Source organism: Cetorhinus maximus, chromosome 14 (genome assembly GCF_964194155.1).
Source record: "Cetorhinus maximus chromosome 14, sCetMax3.hap1.1, whole genome shotgun sequence".
NCBI classification, from domain to species: Eukaryota; Metazoa; Chordata; class Chondrichthyes; order Lamniformes; family Cetorhinidae; genus Cetorhinus; species Cetorhinus maximus.
Genome location: NC_135892.1, coordinates 14,339,286 through 14,364,910, shown reverse-complemented (window position 1 = coordinate 14,364,910; position 25,625 = coordinate 14,339,286). Strand labels below are relative to the sequence as shown.

At 39.1% G+C, this 25,625-nt stretch overlaps 1 protein-coding gene and 1 long non-coding RNA gene across 2 annotated transcripts in view; one reads left to right on the top strand and one right to left on the bottom strand.

Moving 5' to 3' along the window:
* LOC144689446 (uncharacterized) overlaps positions 1-25,625 on the bottom strand; it is an 83,718-nt gene that overhangs the window by 33,249 nt on the left and 24,844 nt on the right. The window contains exon 2 of the long non-coding RNA XR_013578651.1: positions 5,993-6,128. This is a non-coding gene — a long non-coding RNA (uncharacterized LOC144689446). The remainder of the gene's footprint in view (positions 1-5,992; positions 6,129-25,625) is intronic.
* The window catches only part of ehbp1 (EH domain binding protein 1), a 387,240-nt gene that overhangs the window by 341,328 nt on the left and 20,287 nt on the right, over positions 1-25,625 (top strand). Inside the window, exons 23-24 of the mRNA XM_078556541.1 lie at positions 16,125-16,224; positions 25,331-25,404. Coding sequence (XP_078412667.1) covers positions 16,125-16,224; positions 25,331-25,404 — 174 coding nt within the window. The remainder of the gene's footprint in view (positions 1-16,124; positions 16,225-25,330; positions 25,405-25,625) is intronic.

Sequence of the window (25,625 nt, the reverse complement as noted above, 5' to 3'; positions counted from 1 at the left end):
TGGTATAAATAGAGATTTGCATTATTCATAAATAATGTTCCATCATTGGATGCTCAAGTACCAAAATTGCTAAGAATGACATGTGGGGCTGTATTTTTGTGAGGATTCATACTCATTCAGTTATATTACTGTTTGTTTGGTTCATGTAGGTAAGACTGTCAAACCAGACAGTAATATGTTTGTAATATTTGCATTGGCAAGGTTACCTTTAGCAGAGTAACCAACTCAATAAACCACTTACCAACATGAGGCCAATCTTTTGAGTGCTCAAAATGAACATGCAATTAAGCAGAATCACCTCAATTTCCCAATTTTACTCCACTCATCCTTCCAGGGGACCCTATTTTGACAAAGTTACCAGGACATGTCATATGAAGTCTTAAAGAAGACGATTGCTTATCTTTCTGTGACATAGTCATTGTTCACATTAAGTTGTCTAGCATGTGTTCTATTTTCCAGCTTCCTCCCAGATGAGACTGTATCTGGAGTTGCAAGCAAGGCAAATAAGGGAATTTCAAAACTGCACATTTTCAATGTAAAATGAGGTAACTTTGTAAACACACTGTGTGAATTTTTGTCTGGCACTTGTGGACTCTTAAGTCAGATTTATAGTTCAATATATATACATTTCAATATATATTTACAAATTTTCTCAAATTTTGCAAATACATTGATAAAGGTGTGTTTTAATATTTATTGGTGCAATGATTTTGAAGAAGGCAGTTTTAAAATAAGCTGACCATTTTGTCACGAGTTCTTCAAGTATTCCAGCACTAAGATTTATATATCTTGTTTACAATTCCTCCTCATTAACATCTTGGATGACTTGAATTTTTTGTTTTTCTCATAACCCAAGGAAACACTCACTCTCATCCTAGTCTGACTGAAGATTTAAACCAAAGTACGTGAGGTGCATAAAAATGTTCCCTGCTTAGAAATACAAACAGCATAGACAGGCTCTAAGTATATTATCAGGCAAGTTCTTTCAGAAACGTATTGCTAAAGAAGCTTAACATTAATTATTGTAACTTTGGGAAGATTACATCCACACTAGCCTTGTAAGAAGCAGCATACACTTCTTGACCTCAAATGCTACAGCTTTAAGACATAAGAATGGCATTTTACCAACTTTAATGGGATAACCAGTATAATCTTTCAGCAGTAAGGGAAGAAAAAGTGTTCTGAGCATAATACCCTCGGAGTTCTGTTGGAAGCTGCCCGCGATGTCTGTGGTGATCATGCTGCATTTGTCTGCACTTTCACATTTAAATAAATTTCAACAGAATTCTGTTTTTAAAAAAAACACATTTCCTACTTTTGCTCTTGGTTAGCAGCTGTAGCCACTGTCTTGAAACAGGACCTGCCTTAAGCTTTCTGTAGACACCATTTTTTCATTCTTGGCCAGATTCATTCCAGTAGACTGCAGCAATGAAGTTGTGTTTGCCAACTACCATACCTTCAGAAAACTAAGATTTACTGCTACTTCAGAGCAAATAAATCTGTGTTCCCTCCCCTGTCACAATCCACAAGAGAGAGGGGAAAAAAGGCCTTGTTACCATCTCACATGGCATTTGTAGACTGGATTGTCACTGTTTCACTAGGTCTGGAGTTCCTCACTGTGATAGGATTTTTGGTATCAATTAAAAGTCTCCCTATGTACTATCATGTTGAGCATTAAATAATTTACTATATTAATAAATGGAAATGGAAATATTTAGTGCTTCCAACTTAAATTTGTGAGGAGTAATTTTAGATTTATATTTTTTATAAAATATCAGATCTCTATCGACAATCCTGCAACCCAGTTTTCAAAATATGGTACAGTGTCTTTTTGTGTGTATGTGTGTGTATTCTAATTCCATGTGTGTGCCTTTCAGCTATAAAGTTTGTCCTGGTGATAGATGACTAAAGATGAAAAGATGCACAAAATTGATTTTAACAGCTCAAATTCTGAATCAAGTTAAATAATGTAAGAGGGAAAAGTCATCCCATCCCCCAAATGTGTAGCCATCTTAGACATGGTGTCAGGCTTCAAGCATTCTTTAACAATCAGATGAAAAGGGATTTTAGAAGATTAGTGGGAGGGATGCTGAAGGCATTGTCATCAAATTTAGAGATGCACAGCATCTACTAAGTTTTAAGAGTAATTTCAAAATAATGCTTAAAAGAAAATTTATTTTAGTTCTCAAAGACTCTCAGGTCTGCTAACTGCTGCTATGAAGGGATTCTTATTATAAAGGAAATATTTTAATGAATCGGTGTTTTTAATTGTTACACCGTGAGTAAGCGATTGTGTGTGCCATGTTGTGCCAGCATGTGATCTACCAGATTAACATTCTTAAGAGAAGGTTTCCTAGATCAAAACAGTTTGCTTTGCTTGCAGTTCTTTGACCATACTGCCATGAATTCAGTTAGTGAATATTATAATTTAGAAACTTCTAGTTTATGAAAACTTAACACTGTGAAGAGATTGAAAGTTTGAAAGGGCTAAAAATGTCAAAATGCAGTCATGCTAATATTCGTAATCATGTTAAACACTGATTGATTTGCCCACAGTGTTATGGGCAAAAATAGTTAACATAATCCACTGTTATCCCCTTGTTATTGGTATTTTATTTTCCTTCTCTACCAATTTATTTATTTTTTAAAACCTTCTCTTTGGCCCAAAGCTCTGTTTACTTTTGTTCTCAATAATGATCCTTTAATGATTCCTTTAGTTTAAAATGTGCTTATTTCTGCAAGATTACAATTTTTATTATTTAACGATCTGTTTTTTTAACCATGCTGTTAGAGGCTAGATACATACTTTATTATTTTAAACTTTTTATTAAAATAAACAAGACTTTATTTTAAATGCTGGAAGGGACGTACATCAAAGTTTATGGCTGAAATGGTGAGTGATGCTGAGATAGAAACAATAAAAGCGGATGATTTGAGGAATGTTCATCAGAGTAAGGACTGTAAAGCTGAGCTTAAATGGGGAACAAGAGTGGGCTGAGTACCAGTAAGCCAAGAAAATGGACTGTGTGAAGCAGCAAGACTTGGGGCTATTGCTAGGAAGTAGTGGCAAGTATGGAAGTTGCGATCTTGCTGAAATCTGGGTCCTCATACACTGAAACAGCTTCTGGAAATTACAGTCCAGTTGCTTGGCTCTTTTGCATCAATATAACAATATATTTGTGCCTGTGTCACGATAGGGGCTCAAGGTTTCTAAAGAAGGCATAAATTTTTAAAAATTTAAAATGCCACGGTCGTTAAGCTTTCAGTGTGTATGACATCTCGCGTTGACTATATGGAATACATTGGTTGTTAGTATCCTCCATGACACCCTCCACTACCAAAAAGGTTTGAAAATGGTTTTACCTCAAACTCCGCAATACACTTTAGAGGAAAACTACACAGGAGAGATTTCATGGCTGCAATCTAATCTCAAGTGTTCAGGTGACTGCTTTCTCAGCTCTTGCAATTTTGAGGTTATCTAAACACCTTGATGAGATTACTGCCTTATAATCATTCTATGTATCCATTATTTTGCATGTAATTAGTTTTTTAAGTTCCAACTAATAATGTACTTAACCTAATAGATCATTGTATTATAACAATTTAAGATTTTTTGTCATAGGCTTTTTTAATGTACCTAGTCAAATATTAACCAAGTCAGAATGTTAATGTAACTGTTGTGTTTGTAGCAATCAAGTAAAAGCTGTGTTCAACTGCAAAGCTGGAGATGCTACTTGCTGCTTCTAAATTGGCCTTTTCGTTGATTTTCTTTGTTCCCCTAAAAGATTATCACTTAATTGTGCAGGCTTAACAACTAGAATGAGGGAATGTTGCTGCCTACCTGCAGTTATTAAACAATTTTTAATTATTGCAAAAATCTTGCTGTAATGTGGATCTTGAACTTTGCTATCCCCTCCTTTTTCAGATGCAAATACTGACTAGCAGAACTTGATTTAAATGCAGATGTTTAAAACATTTCCTGAGTAATATGATGCTTGGTAAATTTGTTACACTATAGGTCCTGGAGAGGTAGCAGTCAATAGCTAATGGGAGAGGTGGGGAAAATTATGCAAAGAAAATTGGGACTGTCAACAGACATTGGCACTTCTTTTGTGGAATACTTCTCCTGGTGATTTCTGACTTGAGACCAGTAGTGTTTGCTGATGTTGTAGCTCAGTGAGTATCAAAGGGTGCATTTTATTTTACTTTCAGATTTGGAACCTGTGGAAACATGAAAGTGACAAGTTTTGAATACTTACCACCAAGTCTTCACATGAGCATTTTAGCCTATACTTTAGCGTACTTTTAAACATTTAACAAAAAGTTCTTAAAATTCTAATCAAGAAAATTGGAATTTTTAGCGGCGTTAAGTTTACTTTTTGTGGCTTATCAGTGATTCTTTTCAATTAAATTGCACTGATCCACTTTGACTAATCTAATAACATAGCCCCCATCTTTTGTTAAAATGTTTTCCAAATGGCATAAGAAGTGAGTGAATTGTTGAAACCACAATATAAGATTCTGATTTTTTTTGTGTGAAATAACATTTACAGGATGTTTAAAATACGCACTTTGTGAATCACTGTCACAAGGGCTAACAGAAACCTTGTAGTATTGAATTGTAACTATATGCAAATCTATTTACATGGGAATAGGGTTTTGAAGTCCTTAAAATGGCAAGTAAGTTGAAGACAAGGGCCAACAAATAAATGAAAATTTGCCTAAATCCATCAAATAATAGAGGTAGTGTTAGGGCTATCCATGGTACTGAGCTAAACAGGGGGATTACTCCTGGGTTTTGCATCACTTGTTTTCAGCTGGGTGGCCTCACTTGTCAAGACCCCGTTTACAGGAGAACGTTCACATGGCACAGCAAGAAAAGACGTGCATTTTAATGCCATCAAAGCTCAAAAATCATTCATTAATTTATTCTTACTCCTTGATTGCTGATCATTTCTGAAACATCTGGCCCTTAAGTCTATAGAAGCCAAGTGCAAGTAGAACAAGGGCATGCACTTTAACGTAGCTGACCTGAGCTGTTTCGATTTATAACACTCGGGACATTTATTTCCATATTTTCCTGGATAGCTACTACTATAGCCAAAATTATCATCTGTTTAATAACCTGTTGTTGCTTCTGATTTCTGAGGTGAGAAGTTATTGAGAGAGTGATAAGTTTTATTTTGTTTCCAATACCCTGGGTACAGTAACATTTGAGAACAAGTGGCGTTTTGAATGCTGGCAGCCTAGCAGAGATGAAAATCCTTTTAAACAGCTTGTGAAATGTAACTTTGAAACGGCGCTTTGAGAATGAGCAGATTATGGCTTGCCTGGTGACTCCTTCCAGCTCCCTGGGCAATGAGCTGTTGACATTCTTGCAGGTCATCATCCAAGACAGGAGGGCAACTGCAGGGATTTAGCAGATAAATTCATCCAACAAGACCTTTATCCATTTCACTACTATTTTGAAAGGTTTTTTGCATGATAGCAGCATCAGTAATGTCATTATGTTTATCAAAAGAAGCCCCATTTGAGACTTGAATGGTCAGCACAGCAACTCCTCATTGTTCCTCTTTATGTTTACCTGGTTATTGGATGCATAGAGTTTAGATTAAAACACTCATTTATGTTCTTGAAAAATGTTAAGAAATTTAAAGCATGTTTTGTTTCTGAAAACTGCTTCAGTCAAAGGATAATTGAGGGCAAAATCAATAAATGATAAATTTGGTCAATACTTTTGCTATTTATCAATCTTTTTTCCTTAAGAATTTTCAATTTATAAAAAGAAAATCAGAATTGTTTGCCGTTTAAAATAGGCCTTAATGCAGATGCTGCTGAATACAGAAACTTGTTTAAAGTTTAACAGAGAAGAGACACCCATAGACTGTTCAGGAAAAGCTTCCCATAATGCAGTGTGTAAACCAGAGCTAACAAACACCCTGCTGGGTTGAAAACCCCAAAAGACAAAGACACAATGAAATAGAGAGCTTACCACCGGCAGCTTTCAAAACGGCAAACTAGGCAAACTATACATCTCCGCCGCTCCAATTTTGTCAGAATGCTAATGAGCCAGCTCTGATCTTTACTCGGCTTCCCGTGTTTTCTACATCTTCAAGGACCACATGGCGCTAGCAAAATAAAGACAACTAAATGAGAATTTCGAACACTTTTTGTGTTCAGTCCTAGTGCTTTTCAGTTGACTTGCTCATTGAATATTCTGAACTAAAAAGGCTGCAACAGGGGGTTTAGCTATGAACTTTTTAACTGGGTAAAATTTATACAAAAGTAAATTAGTGTGACAGCGAAAATATGAGAAAAATTTCTGATTAATTTCCACTTCATAATATCAATGACATCTTTGGTTCCACTTGTAGTTCCCCTACAAGGGAAGCTGATAAAGAGTGAATGAAGCTTGTGTTCTTCACAGTGAATGTTTAGTGGTTTTTTAATAGCAATGTACTATATAAAGGCACCAGGAAGTACTCTGCATTAGCAATTGAGATCAGTAGTTAATAGGATGATGTCTTTTAGCTTTTGTCACAAGATTATTAGGAAGGATGGGTTTTCTGTCTCATCATTCCATGCTTTTAAGGGCCTGTTGAACATAAGTGCTAAAATACAGGTTTCTCAGCACTGTTTTCTGTGTATAGTAAAAGCCTTTTACAGTTTTACCAGGTGATTTTGTCATTGATCTCTCATCTGCTTCTCTTGCTGTATTAATTACTTGAAGGGTTCTGCTTTTCACAAGACCCTTGATAATGTGCCTATATACAAAGTAAAAGCAGGCCTTAGCATTCACCATTACTTGTCAGCATTTGTATAATGACATTAGACTTTACCAGTTTTATTCTCTCTTTGTTTGACTATTAGGTGATCAAAAGTTAATGCTCAATAAACTGTGATGGGATTGAAATTATTATACTGCAGTAAAATGACAAAGCAATATAACATGTTGATTTTGTTGGGGTAATGTCTTGATGTTACTGGTAAAAAGCAGTAATTTTTCACTTGCTAACAAGTTTTCAGAAATTTTCCGCAACAGGTAACTGAAAGTAGTATTATAATTATAAATAAAGGAGAAATAAATGTGTTTGATATGAGTATTTTCTTTCAACTTTATGATTTAATTGCGCAACTCAGCAACAGTAAAAGGGAAAACTACACATTGTAATTTGATTGCCATATCATTTCCTTTGGTTTTGCTTTCAATTTTACTTTTATTAGTAGTTTTCAATACAATTCACTGAAAGATAATAGGCAATATATCAAAGAGATTGTTGTTAGTACCATGGCAACAATAGTGTTGAAGTACCAAGTTGGACAGTATTACATATCGGAGAGAAACAAGTTGGGCAGCTGCATTTAAAGTACTGAGGTCAGAATAATTTCAGGTTTTGTCCAGATTATCTTTAAGAGTGTTTGAATAAACAGAAGCATGCAAAAGGGACCATCTGATTCTGTATTCCAGTAATCATTCCTGTTCACTCACAGAGATGTCTGTCCAAGGTAAGCAAAATTGTTAATATTCGTACAAATACACTGAGATTTCCTGTTGTTGACTGAAACAGAATTGGTAGCACAAGGTTCTCATTCCATTTTTCTTATGGTAAATCTCCAGCTGAAAAAGAGCTACAAAAACAGATATATAGCACTTGACAACATGTGAAGCAAAATTAAATTAGCACTGACTTCTAAATCTCTCATAGCCAAGATTTATTTGTTCTAGCTGATGTTATTAGCTGAATCGTGTTATCCCTTCATATGCAAAGGAAATGGTATTTGCTGAGGGGAATTACACACCACCGTAATAGATATTGTAAAATAAAAATGTGGCTGGTTGTAGTTATTTTTCTGTAACGACACAATTCTCTGTGATAATACACATTTTGAGGGGCTTAAGTAAAACATCTTGGAAGTTGTCTGGAATTTTTTTTCCACGCATTGCATTTCTAGCCAAGGAAAGTTAAACAAGTAAAAATGTGTTATGCTAGTTTTTTTGTATTTTTTTAAACGCCAACAGTACTAGTTTTAAACAACAAAAGCAGTGTGCTTTCATATCTAATCTTGAGATTAGGTATTGTGACAGAAGCTAAACTGCCTTTTTATGGTGCCAGAATACAACCTTTTTTCTCTCTAACAAGACTGGTCTGCCACCATAGCCCACTCAACGTAATTAAATCAATCCTTTGTAGTTGCCATTTTCTCCTCTAGTGACAGTGCTAGATCTGATTATATGCTTCATGCATATTCAAAGTGTGATGCTGACAGCTCTTTAATGAGCTCTTACTTAATCAGTAGGAACAATGTCCATCTTGTTCTTTTTTCCCTTAGACATTAGAGGTAGAAACAATCGAGCAAAAATGAAACATAAGGCATTCATCTGCAAAATATTGTTCTTTTAAAAGTATATAAGCCTGCTAAGTTACATTCTGCTCCATAAAATACTGATCGACAAATTGGATTAATACTATTGGATTAAATAGCAAATGGTTAGAGATGAAATGAGAAGCCCTTGTTTTGATCAGACATTAATAATTTGTGTAATTTGATAAATCTGTCTAGGTCTTCAATTGGAGTTATTAATAACAGGATTGATTTATCTCTGGTGTTAGTTTCTGTAAGCCGTTTTATTTTGAAACAAAGACTTAAATGAGTATATCAATTTCTAAACTGAAAAATAATTAATTCTTTTTGAAAAGGACCCTACATGATTGTTTTGATAAATTTTATTTTGGTACATCTTTGCACATACAACTTTCCATCAATATTACATATCTATAGGTAAAAAGAACAAGGTACATTTAAAAAATGCATAATTATGGATTCAGAGCAATTTCTATTTTTGTACATGTCAAACTTTAAGTCTGCAGTATTCACAATGATAAGCCTTTTTTCCTTCATCACTATTGTTTTTTTCTTAGATATTTCTCCTTTTGTTGTTCCCAGGGATTTGTAAAACTGGTGTGGTTTTGACTTGCCTGTGTATTACTGTAGTCGCTGCTATGTAGATGTAACATGTGTTTTTAAAAACTGTATAGTCATTTATGTCAAAGAAAATTGCATTCATTTAGCATCAGATGGGGTATATAGCTCGTTTTCAAAATGAATTTGCACTTTTGAGAGTAGCTTCAGACAATGTTATATTAACTAATCAGTTACACTTTGTTCTAATTCTGTATCTCTGTCTTAAGTTTTAGCTAGACTTCTTAATGCATTATTTCAAAGAAGTAATTTAATCAATGAGGTTGTACAAAGTGCTGCAGATTTGGAAAAAATTCTCACAATCATAACTATTATAGTTATATTGTGTGTACTTGGACTGAAATTCAAGACAAAAGCAGAAAAATAAGTTGGAATGTAATTTATTTCTTGGATTAAAGAATTGTTTAACCTCCAAAATTTATAGCTGGCTTTGCTTTAAAGAATGTATTTGAGATATTTGATTGTTATGGTCAACATAAACTAAAAGGATGTGATTCTCAAATCTTGTTGTTGCAAAGTCTAACTTCCCCAGCAAAACAAATCCGGCAGGATTAGTATTAATGTTTAATCTAATTTATTTCTTTCTGTCTGTGACAGTCATATGCAGGGCCAAATCTGTAAATTTGTGTAGTTTAAAATGAGCTGCTTTATTGACATACATATTGGTATCATTACTTCTATGGTTTACTCCAAAAGTAAATTATCTGCATTTTTTAACTAACAGAATATTCAACTAATACATAGATGATATTTGGAGCAGAATGCCTCAATGAAAGTATTCATTAGCTAATGGTACTGAATTCTCTCAGGTAAAACACTTATTTAGCATTTGAAAAGTAAATCAATTTAAAATTGATTATTTTTTTGTTGTCTCCTTGCTACCTAGCTTTCTTAGCAGAAACCATTTGAAAGTTATTTTAGAAGAGAGAGACGTAGTTGCCTTTTCACTACAGTATACAGCCAAATTGTTACAGCTCCTTTATTTAATGGCTATGACTATAATGAGGAGATAGTCATGTAAAATAGGAAATGTAGTCATAAGTACATTTGAGTTCTAAATTCCAATATGACCTTTCATATTTTGACCTTTATAAACCAACTGCTGGGGGGAAAAAAACTTGCATTGTTGTATCAGAACTCAATTCTATTTTTAAAATAGCAAGTTTAGAAATTTATGTCCATGGAGATGCCCTTGCTCATCATCTCAATAGTCTAATTTTCAATTTTTAAAATTCTGTCTTTTCATTTTTTTCAGTGGCAGGAGGGTAGCTAGCTGCTGCAGCGGTTTAGAAAATTGTCCTCTCATCAGTGAGATTATGGATTTGAATCCAGCACAGGCTGACTGGATGGAAATTTCTTCTCTTTGCTGAGTCCTAGATGAAATGACTTTGGGCAGTCTGTAGCGGACAGAGTCCAATAGGACAAAATTGCTCTCAGTTCAATATAAATTGCCAGCCTCAAGATACATTTACACAACATGCTTAGAGTTGGTGCAAGGTTGTTTCTAGCTTACACTGATGGTAAACCTGTGTGGTGTAAGTGGAAGAGTCACAGCCTGAACTGATTTGAGAAAAAAACAGCAAGATCTCCCTCTTTCGCTTATACTGCTCCTCTCCAGTGTTAGGACAGCTATGGGCAAAGATGCTTTGTGCCAGTACTGCAGTTATAGTTAAATGTTCTGTACTTGGGAGTAGGGGGGAGCTTTGCCTTGTATCTTGTCTAAACTTTGATAATGAAACCAAGTATTTAAAATGGAGAAGTCTTCTAAAAGGCTGGTATTCTTCAGTTTAACAAGGATAAATGGTGAACAAAAAAGTTTTTCTTTATTCATTTATGGGATGTGGGGTTCGCTGGTGAGGCCAGCATTTATTGCCCATCCCTAATTGCCCTTGAGAAGGTGGTGGCGAGCTGCCTTCTTGAATCACAGTGCAAATCACTGAGTGCTGATGCAGCTGCTAGACTTCTATGCTGATGAATGTCAGCATCCATTTTACTGTTTGTGGGCTGGAAAAATTAAATGTTATATTGTTAGAATCATATCTCTCAAGACTGAAGTTTTCTTTAACAAAATGGAAGGATTTGGCATGATCTGGACATGTGGATGCTAACCTGGGATTTTTTTAAAAGGCCATAAGTTCACCTCACAGGAACTGTAAAAATGCAGAAAAAGAAATCACCTGACCTAAATGGTACTTGAGAAGGAGTTGTTTGTTTGTGTTGAACTGCAAAGCGATTTAATTAATGAAGCTGGGAAACAAAGGCAATCACATGGAAGAGAGGAAACAAAAACTTAAGTTGTAAACCTGCTTGTTTTGAAGGCAGTATTGTTGGAGGACAAGCTGAGAAAGGAAGGCTACCTTGACTGGCTCCCTCTCTGTACCTTGCCTAAAATTGTGTGTGGCTCTGTAGCCAGAGAACCCTCATCTGAGTGTAACTAGTCTGCATTTGGACCTGGAAAGCTGAAACCAGTTGGTGAGGATTTCCAGGCATCCACTGGGACCAGTGGCTTGTCTTCACATGAGAGAACTCCAGGTTGACAGCGTCGAGATTTTGCAGACTTTATCCTTTATTTTATAACATCCATCATCCAAAGCCCAAATCTACAGAGAGACTCTATGGGCTGAATCTTACTTATGTCGGCGGGGGGCGGGGTGGGGGGGTGGGGGTGCTGGGCAAGAGCTGCCAATTAGGGCCCGCCCAGCATAATATGCATTCCGTAGCGCTCAGCGCTACCTGTGCAGGCTGGGGGAGGAGGGAGAGTGGGGGCCTGTGATCTTTCACGAATGCACGCGAAAGAACGCAGCAATCTTCCTGAGGCATGGAGCTGCCTCATGGAGATTAAGTTGATAAAGCTTTTTGATAAAGGAAGTTAAAAAAATATTTAAACATGTCCCATCAGGTGACGGTGTCACATGAGCTGGGACATGTTTGTGAATTTTGCAAAATGTAATTAATTATTTTATACAAGCTTCAGGAAACCTCATCCCGCCTTGTGGATGAGGCTTCCTGAAAAACGTGAAGACTGCTTGGGCTCTTTGCCTGCCCGCCTACCTTAAGGCTGGACTGGCAGCATGGTTAACAACTTTAATTGCTTTTTTAATTGCCTTAATAGGCCATTGACAGTTCAGCAGGCACACAGCCACCTCCGGCACGTGCCCGTTGCACAAAATATCGCAATGATGTTGGGATACATGCCTGACGTCATCGCACGTTATATTAAACGTCAGCATCTCAGGCCTTCCCCCGCAAGCCAACGGCAATATTCTGCCCTATCTATTTGGCAAAAGATAAAAGCAAAATACTGCAGATGCTGGAAATCATGGTGTCAAAGAGGTCTACAGCACAGAAAAAGGCCCTTCGGCCCATCGAGTCTGCACTGGTCAAACAAGCACCCAACTATTCTAATCCCATTTTTCCAACACTAGGCCCATAGCCTTGTATGCCATGACATCGCAAGTGCACATCCAAATACTTCTTAAATGTTATGAGGGTTTCTGCCTCTACCACCCTTTCAGGCAGTGAGTTCCAGATTCCCACCACCCTCTGGGTGAAAAAAAATCTGAAACAGAAACAGAAAATGCTGGAAAAACTCAGCAGGCCTAACAGCATCTGGGGAGAGAAAGACAGAGTTAACATTTTGAGTCCGTGTGACTCTTCATCAGAGCAGAGTTTTTCCAGCATTTTCTGTTTCTATCTGTCCTTTGTTTGCTTGTGTGTCTGCTGGGGGAATTCTTTAGGAAGAGATAGATTGTTATACTTCCCGATTACAATTGTGTGTTGACCAGTACTTGCAGCTTGTTAAAAGAAGTTTTGTTCGAAAATAAATTAATCATTCTGAGATTTTGAAAGAAGCCTGGTCAGTCTCTTTTCTCCTAGGTACTGGTACGCCCGGTGGAGTTGTGGGGCTTGATAATTTGCGCGCTCCTCCCACCCAGGTTGTAACATATCGTGGAGTATTAGCAAATTTGTTTAATCCTTGAATAGTAGGAAAGTGTTACCTTATCTGAGAATGTAAAATTTACAGTAACATCAGTGGGAAACTTTACTGATTCCAAAATAAGATGAATCATGGCTTCCAGATGTACAGCAGTATCTTGCACAGGCAAAGATTAAAATCAACCAAAAAAAAGTAATATTAATTGCTTTCTCTCGAATGATTTTTGGATTTTCTTTTCTGTGTGTCCAACTCCAATGAGTCAAGATTAACTGTTTAATTAACTTCCTGTTGCCCATATATCTCTGCGTTTTGATATACGTGAATAATGTTCTCATGTTGGAAAGAGGCTCGGAGCATCAAGAATTTGAGTCACTGTTTGGTCAACTTGCCACGTGCCTTTTGTCACTTTCTCCTTCATTTCTGATTTACTTAATCCTCTGGATTGGTAAAAGCTGCACAGGTTGTTAACTCTGAATTTTTTTTTATTCATTCATGGGATGTGGGCATCGCTGGCCAGCATTTATTACTCATCCCTAGTTGAGAGGGCATTTAAGAGTCAACCACATTGCTTTGGGTCTGGAGTCACATGTAGGCCAGACCAGGTAAGGAAGGCAGATTTTCTTCCCTGAAGGACATTAGTGAACAACAATCAACAATGGTTTCATGGTCACCATTAGACTTTTTTAAATTCCAGATTTTTATTGAATTTAAATTCCGCCATCTGCTGTGGCGGGATTCGAACCGGGTCCTCAGAGCATTACCCTGGGATTGTGTCCGGATTACTAGTCCAGCGGCAATACCAGTGCGCCATTGCTTCCCCACCTCTCAATACAGGTGATGTCAGACCTGCTGAGTCTTCCAGCATTTTCTGTTTTTATTTCAGATTTCCAACATCACAGTATTATGCTTTTATGTAGTGTTGGGAAAGCTCCTGTTATACAGTTGTACCAATAACGCTTTAAGGAGGGAAGTATTCACCAAAGACTGATTTTTAGCTGGCTTCTCCTACCTGGAACTTTATTAGTACAACTGCATTGGCCCTTAGTGCCTCTAGGTTGTAAAAGGGATAATTGGCCAGCAACTACCGCAAGATACTCAGCAGCTCGGGTTGCGAGCGCAGTTAATAAAACATACAGTATCCTAGGCTTTATTAATAGGGGCAGAGAGTACAAGAGCAAGGAACTTATGTTGAACTTGTTTCAGACACGAGTTTGGCCTCAGCTGGAATATTATAAGCAATTCTGGGCGCTGCACATATGGAAAGCTGTCAAAGCTTTGGAGAGAGTGCAGAAAAGATTCATGAGATTGGTTCCAGGGATGAGGAACTTCAGTTATGAAGATAGATTGGAGAAGCTGGGACTGTTTTTCTTGGAGAAGAGAAGGCTGAGAGGAGATTTGATGAAGACATTCAAAATCATGAGGGGCTGGATTTTACTGTCGGCGAGTGGGGGTGGGGCCCACTCGCCGATGCGTAAAATGACGCGCGGTGACGTCAGGCGGAACTCCCGACGTCACCGTGCCCCGTTTAAATTTTCAGGAAGGCGGGGGCGCAGCAAAATCAGCTGCGCACCTGCTGACCTGTCAATGGCCAATTGACGGTCAATTAAAGTAATTAGTGGACCTGCCCGTCCAACCTTAAGGTTGGTGGGCAGGCCAGGAGCCCCAGCGGGAACTGGAAAAAACATGAAACCTCATCCACAGGCGGGATGAGGTTTCATGTAGGGTTTTAAAAATTTTAATGAAGTTTTTTTGGAAATTATGAACATGTCCCAACTCATGACATTGTCACATGAGGGGACATGTTAGGGAAATTTTATTTTTCTATTTTGAGCTTTTTAACATTTACAGCCGATCTCCCTGAGGCTGCACTTAGCCTCAGGGAGATGAGTGCGCTCTTTCGTGTGCATGCGCGAAAGTGCACACTCCTGATTTTGGGCTTCCCCCCCGCCCGCACAGGAAGCGCATAGCGCTTCTGTGCGAACGTCACACTGGGTGGGCCTTAATTGGCCCACCCACGTAAAATGGCACCGCGCCTCCAATTGGGGGCGCCGATCGGAAGTGCGCCTGCCCATCAACTTCTCCCCCAACAGGGGGAAAATTCAGCCCGAGGAGTCTGGACAGAGTACATAAGGAGAAACTGTTCTCACTCATGAAAAGATCAAGAACCAGAGGGCACAGTTTTAAAATAATTGGCAAAAGAAGCTAAGGCAACATGAACCAAAACTTTTTCACGCAGTGAGTGGTTAAGATCTGGAATGCACTGCCTGAGAGTGTGGTGGGAGGCGGGTTCAATCGGGAAAGGGAACTAGATTCTTATATGAAAAGGAAGAATGTGCAGGGTTACGGGAGAAGGCAGGGGAATGGTACTAGGTGAATTGCTCATTCAGAGAGCTGGTGCAGACATGATGGGCTGAATGGCCGCCTTCTGTACGTAATAATTCTGTGATTGTGATAGAAGTCCATGTATTGATATCTGATGAGTACAGGATTATGCTTTGCCATGCTGTGCATCAGTGTGGCCAAACAACCCATTGGCATGTCAAAGTTCCATATAAATAATGGCTGCCTGGGTGATGTATCTGAGAACAATGAAGCTGCAATAAAATCACACTGCAGCTGGGAGCACAAACCTTCAGGAGGGGAAGGCAGAAGAAGGAGGACCATCAGTGGGGGTGGAATAAAGAACCAAAAAAAGAAAGCATCTGCTAACGTTATAGTTTGGGGACTTTTATTCACGATTGGAAGGAAAGCTCAAATACCAGCTGTAGGTCTGGGCTAGACTCCTGTACAGAACATCTGGAGCAAAACGTAAACAGAGATCCAGTTGCCAAAGCGCAACTTTCTTTAAGCAGCCAAGGTACCTTGTCAGCAATGGAAATATCCACTAGCTAGAACATGCTGCTTTGCTATCCAAAGGTGCTCAGAGAGCAGTGTAGTGTGGCTCACAACAGATGAATATAAAAGGATGACAATGAGGTGAAACCTGTTTGAATGGAAATGACAGTAGAGGTCAACTAGTCATGCCTATAAGCTTTGAATAATACCCTGAAAATCAAAAAAACTGTGCAATCATAATTCTGCAGTTAATTTGTTGAAATATGATTGCTGTAACATCTTGTTTGGTAAACTTTCATTCACAGCTGACTGGCAGTTGGGTTGTCCCTGATTTTAAGCCTTTGTATAATTCTGTTCCTCTATTTTCCAGGAAACAATAAGGAGGCAGAAGAAGCTATGATGCAGGAGTGGTTCGTGTTGGTGAATAAGAAGAATGCCCTGATACGACGACAGAACCAACTTTCACTTCTGTAAGTGCAAAGAAAACTAAACTAGTAACCAATGTAATTTGTCATTGTAAATGTAAAGTAACATTTATATATTGAAGAGCACAAGAATTAGGAGCAGGAGTAGGCAATTCAGCCCCTCAAGCCTGTTCCACCATTCGACAACATCATGGTTGATCTGATTGTGTCTTCAACTCCAATTTTCTGTCTTTCTTTTCTTTCTTCTTTCATGGGATGTGGGCGTCGCTGGCAAGGCCAACATTTGTTGCCCATCCCTAATTACCTTTGAGCTGAGTGACTCGATAAGCCATTGCAGTGGGCAGTTATGAGTCAACCAAATTGCTGTGGGTCTGGAGTCGCGCGTGGACCAGACAAGGTTAGAAGGGCAGATTTCCTTCCCTAAAGGGCATTACAACAATCGATGATAGATGTCATGGTCCCTGAGACTAGCTTTATTTGCCAGATTTATTGATTGGGTTCAAATCCCACCACGGCAGCTGGTCCACAGGGCATTTCCCTGGGCCTCTGGATTACTAGTCCAGTGACATTACCACTATACTACTGTCTTTCCCCATAACCCTTGACTCCCTTGTTGATCACAAATCTATCTAATTCAGCCTTAAATATATTCCAGCCAGTCTCCACTGCTCTTTGGGGAAGAGAGTTCTACAGACTAACCTGCTGAGAGAAAAAAATTCTTCTCCTCTCAGGCCTAAATGGGGGACCTCTAATTTTCAAACTGTGTCCCCTAGACTCCCCCACAAGAGAAGGCACCCTCCCAGCATCCACCCTGTCAAGCCCCCTCAGGATCTTACGGCCCATAACTTCCAAGCTCCCCAGCGTCAGATTTGAAGGGTACCCCAAAGATATGCTGGGGAATGCCTCTGGGAAGTTCCCAGGTAAGGGTTTGCATGGCAGTTGCCCGGAAGTGCACACTTCCTCTGGACAGTTGCGCTGTGCTGGGAATCATCCAAAAAAGCAGTCTAAATCGCAAACTTCGGATGGTTCTGCCAGAGTTATGCCAATAGTTACTCTGAAAAAATTAGAAGAATTAAAAACTCTTCTAACTTTTGAGCAACTATTACAAAGACCCAGACCAACCCCCATGGGACTCCACCCCCCTCGCTCCCCTGACCTCCGACAACCCCCACCCCCTGACCTCCGACAACCCCCACCCCCTGACCTCCGACAACCCCCACCCCCCCGACCTCCGACCCCCAGAACCTCGGACCCCCCCCCCCTCCCCCACAATGGACTTCTGAACCCCCATCACCCCCAACCTCTCCACCCCGGCCAGACCTTCAACTGGCCTCCACCCCCAACTCCCCAGACCTCTGACACTGACCCCCCTACAAAAACCCCCCAGATACCACCAACCCCCAAACCCTATCCACTTACCTTCTTCGACCTGTCAAATTCCCTGACCCTTTAAACTTTCCTGCTTTACGGCAGAAAGTGCTGTAAAAAGGGGGTGTTGCCTCCGTGAATCCACTGGAGCTGCACTTCGCCGGGGTCTGTGAGGAGCTTTTCAATGCTGGCCCCAAGCAGCTCCTCCAAATGGAAGTGTCATCATAATTTTCAAGGGCAGGTAAGTAGGTATTTATTTCTTCTAATTCCTGCAGGCCAGCACTTTCCAACACTAGTCAGAAGTTACAGGCCTCTGTTTTAATAAGTTCACTTCTCATTCCCCTAAACTCTAATGGGTACAGGCCCAGCCTGCTTAACCTTTCCTCATAAGATAACCCCCTTCATCCCAGGAATCAGTCTAGTAAACCTTCTCTCAACTGCTTCTAATACAATTATATCGTTTCTTAAGTAAGGAGACCAAACTGTACACAGTACTCCAGATGTATCACTAAGGCCCTGCACAGCTGTAACAACACTTCTCTGCCTTTATACTAGATTCCCCTTGTTATAAACGACAACATTCCATTTGCCTTCCTAATCATTCACTGTATCTACATACTAATTTTTTGTGATTCATGTACCAGGACACCCAGATCCCTTTGTACCGTAAAGTTCTGCAATCTCTCTCCATTTAAATAGCATACTGATTTTCTACCTGCCAAAGTGAACAAGTTCACACTTTCCCACATTATACCCCAGCTGCCAAATTTTTACTCACTATATTAACCTATCTAAACCTCTTGTAGAGTCTTTATGCCCCTGTGACAACTTGCTTTCCTACCTTTGTGTCATCAGCAAATTTAGCTACCATACATTCAGCCCCTTCACCTAAGTCATTGATATAGATTGTAAATAGTTGAGGCCTCAGCACTGATCCCTGTGGCACTCCACTAGTTACAGCTTGCCAACCCAAAAAAGGACCCATTTACCCGTACTCTCTTTCTGTTAGCTAACCAATCCTCCACCCATGCTAATACGTTATTCCCTATACCATGAGCTCTTATTTTGTGATGTAATCTTTGACATGGTCCCATATCGAATGCCTTTTGGAAATCCAAGTACACACATATTTGGTTCCCCTTTATCCACCTTGCTTGTTACTTCCTCAAAGAATTCTAATAAATTAGTCAAACACGATTTCCCTTTCACAAAACCATGTTGACTCTGCCTGATTATATTATGATTTTCTAAATTTCCTATTCCCTCCTTAATAATAGATTCTATCATTTCCCCATGGCAGATGTTGGGCTAACTAGTCTATTTTTTTTTCTGAAAGCCTGCTTTCTGTCTCCCTCCTTTCTTGAATAAAGGTGTCACATTTGCGAATTTCCAATCCGCTGGGACCTTTCCAGAATCTGGGCAATTTTGGAAGATCACAACTAATGGTTTCACTATGTCTGCAGCCACTTCTTTTAAGACCCTAGAATGCTGGCCACCGGGTCCTGAGGACTTGTCAGCCTTTAGTTCTAATAGTTTTACTAGTACCTTTTCCTTAGAGATTGTGATTTAAGTTCCCCCTCCCTTTTACCTCCTGATTTTCATGTATTTGGGATATTATTTGTCTTCTAAGGTGAAAACAGACACAAAATACCTATTCAATGCTCCTGTCATTTCCTTGTTTCCCATTATTAATTCTTCATTCTCACCCTCTAACACACCAACACTCACTTTAGCTATTCTTTTCCTTTTTAAATACTTGTAGAAACTCGTACTATCTGTTTTTCTATTTCTGCAAGCTTTGTCTCATACTGTAATTTCTCCCTCCTTATTTTTTGTCCTTCTTTGCTGGTTTCTAAAATCTGTCCAATCTTCTGTCTAACCTCTAAACTTTGCATTATTGTTCGCTTTTTCTTTCAATTTGATACTATCCTTAACTTCCTTAGTTACACAGATGATGTATCCTTCTCACAGTTTTTCTTAATGGAATATATTTTTACTGAGAGTTATGAAGTATTTCCTTAAGTGCCTACCACTGCTGCTCTGCGGTCCTATTTTTTAACCTATTTTCCCAGTTCACTTTAGCCAATTCTATCTTCATACCCTTGTAATTGCCTTTATTCAATGTAAGACAATAGTCTTAGACCCACACTTCCCACCCTTAAACTGAATGTGAAATTCTATCATGTCTCTCTAGGAATAGCTCCCTTACTATTGAGGTCACTAATTAATCCCGCCCATTGCACATTACCAGGTCTAAAATACCCTGCCCCCTGGTTGGCACTAGAACGTATTGCTCTAAGAAATTGTTCCGAATACATACTATGAATTCTTCCAGGCTACCCTTCCCAATCTGATTCATCCAATTTCTATGTAGATTAAAATCCCCCATGATTATTGCAGTACTTTTCTTAAAAGCCCCCATTATTTCTTACTGTATACTCTGTTCCACAGTGTAGCTATGTTAGGGGGCCTATAAACTACTCCCCCAAGTGACTACTTACCTTTGCTGTTTCTTATCTCTACCCAAACTGTTTCTACATCTTGATCTTCTAAACTAAGGTCATCTGTCACTACTGTATTAATGTTATCCTTAATTAACAGAGCTACCCCACCACTTCTTCCTAGCTTCCTGTCCTTCCAAAATATCAAATATCCTGAATATTTAGGTCCCAGCCTTGCTCATCTTGCAACCATGTCTCTGAAATGGCTATCAGGTCATGCATATTTATTTCTATTTGTGTTATCAATTCATCCATTTTGTTGTGATTGCTACGTACATTCAGATACAGAACGTTCAATTCTGTCTTTTTACCCTTGCAATCTCTGGCCTTATCTGCTGGTGCACTCGTAAGTTCATATGCTCTGTCCCTTCCTATTCATTTACTTTATTTACACAAACTTTATTTTCCTTTGTTGTTAAAGATTACTTGATCAGAATGATTTTATGAAATTCAGAAATTGTATTTATTGATTAGAGAAACTTAATAATGTGGTACATAATAAATCTACAACATTCATTCCTGTTACTGTTAAAATTCAATTTTAACTATTTTAAGATTTCTACAAACACCCAATTTCACACTGTTTGAAAAATATGTGAAATTGGGTTTTGGTAGAAATATGTTCTTGGTGTATTTTGATGAAGACATATAAAGGATATAGAAAGATTGCATTTCTATAGTGCTCCTCATGTCCAAAGGAAACATTCTCAAAGTGCTTTTCCAGCTGATGGACAAAGAGGGGCCATGAAGCAGACAGGAAAGAGAAGTAGATGGTTGGAGTTGCAAAATATAGTGGAAGAGAAGAAGCCTTAAGGAGGAAGGTGATGTGGGAGAGATGCCAAGGAAAAAGAGTTCCAGACAGCATGCATATGATGGCTGAAGAATTGAACAGAGGGATCCCAGACAAGAAGTAGAGGAGGTATTAAAGGAGCAAAGTGTTTTCAGGGATGTGAATGTTGAAGTACGATAGGGCAATGCTACTTATGAAAGTTTCAGTTCATCCAGGTTTTCCTGTTAGAAAAACAAGAGGTTGCAGAGAGTAGTGGTGACTTTGGGGGGTGGTCAATGGCAGATGCAGAATAGATCTGAGGATCATCAACATTCATTTGGATGCTGATCCCATACTTTTAATAACACTGCCACAGTACAATATACAAATGAAGAGGAGGAAGGGCCAAGGATGGAGCCCTAGAGGTTTTCAGAGGTGACCATATGGACATAGGAGGAGAATAAGTTGGAGGTGATATGTTACCCATGAGTAGGAGTGAGTGCAGTGAAACAAAGGCAGACTGTGGAAGAGAGACAAATTGAAAAGGATGATTTAGTGAAAAGTAGTAGAATAGGATCAGTGAGCTACATTCCCATTTGCATGCTCAGGATACTATTTACATGGCTACAGTGCTGTGGGCAGGACAGAATAACAAACTAGGAATAATGGGAGTGTTAATTGCAAGACCATAACCCTTTTGAGGAATATTGGAGATGAGCCATATTTGGAGATAATGGAGGGTCCAAGGTTTTAGAGATAAAGAATGGCGATGGCAGTTTTGAAAGATGCAGGAATCATGCTGGAATATAGCAGCAAGTGATGACATTAACGAGTACAAAGCTAAGGGCAGCAAGTTTGGCCAGGAAGCGTTTGAGGAAGCAGCTGGTGGGCTTCATGATTGAGAGGTGGCTTGTAAAGTCTGGAGGGAAGGTGGATGATAAACGGAGCAAGGCAGGAGGAGGTGGAATGGGAAAGTAGAGGAGTTACTGAAGCAGAGAGGCAGCAGAATAGATGATCTTGTTTTGGGACAGGAAGCCATGAATTAAATCTTTGTGTTTGACATCCAAGGTGAGGACTGAGAGTAGAGTGGGGAGGGTTAGAGGAAATTTATTGGTGTGTGCCCGTATATAAAACAGGAGGGACTAGCTTTTGACACAGCCATGCCACATTTGACAGTGGACAACCAGAGATTTTCTTTCTTAAGCTTGGCTCCTCTGGTCCATCCAAGACTCTGCCACTGGCCCTGGTCCATCGCAGCCTCTTTTGCTCCCTTCCAAGTAGTGTCCTGCCTTTGAAGGTATTCCTTAAATGTACTTTGCCAAGTTTTCTTTGGCCAGCCCGGTTGTCGTCTTCCATCTAGTGGTGTCCGTTCTGGCGGGACAAACATCCGGGAGGTGAAATAGGTGCCCTGCCAGCCTCAGTCGTGTCTCTGTCGCAATGTCCCACAGGTGCTTCTGACCAGCCCTCTGTAGCACTCCTTTGTTGGTGATGCTGTCTCTCCATGTGATGACCAAGATCTTACGTAGGCAGCACTGGTGAAAGACATCCAACATGATACCTTTATAAAAGCAAAATATTGCAGATGCTGGCAATCTGAAATAAAAACAAAGTGTTGGAAAAACTCAGCAAGTTTGGCAGCATCTGTGGAGAGAGAAACAGATTTGCAGAAGAGTTATATTGAACTCAAAACATTAACTCTGTTTCTCTCTCCACAGATGCTGCCAGATCTGCTGAGTTTTTCCAGCATTTTGTTTTTTTTATTCATTTATGGGATGTGGGCGCTGCTGGCTAGGCCAGCATTTAATGCCATCCCTAATTGCCCTTGACAAGATGCTGCTGACACCTTTGCTGTTCTCTTCCATGTCTGGCTGGCATAGATTGCGGTTGGTATTGCTTATGGACATGTTAGATTTGCAGCTTCATGGTCATGTTGATGATGTTGAATGCCCAGAATATGTGGAGCCACTCAAAGACTGATGCTGCTTTGCCAATTCTTGTATGGGTGTCAATCTCTACATCACCCTCCTGGAGTTGCCCGGTGGTGATGAGAGGGCCCTGTTGCCATCCAGCCGTCATTGTCTTGATTTTCTCACAGCTGATGTGTAGACTAACCAGAGCAGTTAGTTTCTAAGTGTGCTTAAGCTTAAGCTATGGACTGGTTTTTCCACTAATGAAGGTGGTGGATATGGGAAACAGAACTAATGGGAATTTGATAATTTTCAGATCAATGAAGATGCCTGTATCATAATAGGTAGACCAGAGTTGAGGTGGGATTTGAGGTAATAATTGTGAAGGAGTTGATGTGTAATTTTTTTCCCTAGGGAAGAAAAATGAAAGTGGAGGGGTTTGTAGAAGCATTGGGATAAGTAGGAGAAGAGAAATCTAAAAAAGATTGGGGAGGATGTTGGTACCAAGACCCTACATACTGCAAGACCTAAAGGCAGGCCATTTGTGTGGGCATTGATGGTAGGGGAGATCAGGAAGGTGAATAAAATGCAAGTTGAAATCCCCAAAGATAAGAGCACCTTGGTGCAAGGACAGGGGGCATAAAGGAGGTAGGAGATTTCACTAGCAAGGCATCTGTCTGTCTGGGGCAGTCAGGTAAGCAGATCATGAAAGGAGCGGCGATGACTAAAGTGTTTAAATGTGGTAAAGAAATAAGGTCAAAGTGCGATTTGCAGATAAGTGCTACTTGAGCAAGGTGATGGTTTATGTGAGACATGGTATAATGTCACACCAAGGGTCAGTCTTGGCAAGACAGATTTCAGTAAATCAAGAGGCTGATGCATTCCTCCAAATGAAGTCATGTATGGAGAGGGCTGTACCCTGCAAGAAAGCAGGTAATTTGGGAATAATGAGTCATTGGCTGGCAATACATCGGGGTAAACAAAGAGACTGTATTGGCTGGGGGATGGGATCAGAAAGTATGTGTAAAATCAAGAGGATGGAAGATATTAGGAGTCAATCACATAGTATGAGACTGAAGTCATATGCATGCTAGTCCTAAAGGATATTTGTGAAGCAGTTGGGGTCTTTTGTTAAATGAAGCAGCAGCTTTTATGTATTTTCCTAGCAATAGTCCATAAATTAATACATTTATTATAATCAACTCTATTACTAACCAATAAAGATTTTAACCAGATCTCTGGTTTGCTAAGTATCATAATTACACTACCTTATCCCTTGGTTCTTTCTAAAGTTGTGAAAATTGCCATTCTCAAATTATCCTTTGTCCATAATCAAGGGATATGGGGAGTGAGCAGGAATGTGGAGTTGAGGCAGAGGATCAGCCATGATCATATTCATTGGTGGAGCAGGCTTGAGGGGCCATATAGTCTACTCCTCCTATTTCTTATGTTCTCAAGTTGATAATTTTCTAAATTCTAATTGAATGCATTATTGCCACTATGGTTCTTAGCATTGGAATTCTGTTGGTAGTTTTGATGCTTATATTGTGCACATCTGGAAATAATCTCTTAACCACTTTGGTGAACTTTTGTCATTGTCTTGGATATCTCCAACAATTTTAACAAGGGCTCTCGCTCAGAACATCTGATCAGCCTTCCACAAGGCTGCATTCATAATTATCAAACTTCCCCACAAACAGCTTTATTTTCTGAATTATCCTCCAACATTTTTTCCATTCATTCAGGGCACCCAGGACTCTTTTACTCTGTTCCTTCTTCATATCTGTAACCTCTTTCACTCATCATCTACTCTTTTGTTGAATCACCCCAAATCTCCTTTGTTGCTGAAGTTTCCTCCAAGGAATTTATTTACACAATACATGTACTGAAGTTCTTTTCCCTGTAACAACTCTTAACTCGTTCAATTTTTAGATGAAGATGAATACTGTCCCCATATTGAGGATGCTCTCTTCACACCCCTCTCATGTTGCTGAACAAAGTTAAAATGCTCTTTTCAACTTTCCCCTTTCTTTATTTCAAAACTATGAACTTTCAATCCTATACCCTCTCCTCATCGAGATTCACTCCATTGCCTCCCACTGGAACTAATTTTTCCCAGGAACGAAAAATGAGTGAGTTTCTCCCCAGTCTTTCATGTCTCCAACAATTTTCAGTTTTTTAAAACTGTCTTGGCATTGCCTAATCGCTGCTCCCTGACTTACTTTGTTTTCTCTTTGTTCCCAAGTTTAAACCTGCAAGCCCATTGCATAAGGTTGACCTTTAAAATCAATTCCACAACTCCCTCCCACCTAAAGCCAAGAAAAATCCAAAGTGTACCTAGTCAAATCTCATTTTGCCCTCTTTCTAAATAGTTAGTTAGAAATTACATCAATTTAAATGATATATTGTATGATAATCACACTATTTTTAAATCCCCCGTAACTAGAACACTATCGATGAAGGTTTGTGTATCAATTATTTGGAGTAGATTAAAGGTTTGAGAAAAGACAATAGTCAGTCCCAGTAATCAGTGAATCTTAAAGGTTGCTTTTAGTCAGTAATGATTTGTTAATTACTGTATTGATGAACTTTTTTGACTTGCCTAGGGAAAAAGAACATGATCTTGAGAGACGCTTTGAGCTGCTAAATAGAGAATTACGAGCTATGCTTGCAATAGAAGGTAAGTGATGAGCGGTTATGTATCATTTTTTCAAAAGTATTTACATTTCCTTTTCAAAGCCTCAATGATTTCAATATTTTGGAAAAATTAACTGCTGATGAATTCTCCTGGACTAAATGCCCACAAGAATGTTCTTTGTTGCAAACACAGTACCTGACTTTAAAAAACTGTATGCACTATATTTAGAAATGAAAACTCGTATAAATGTAGTTAAAATCATA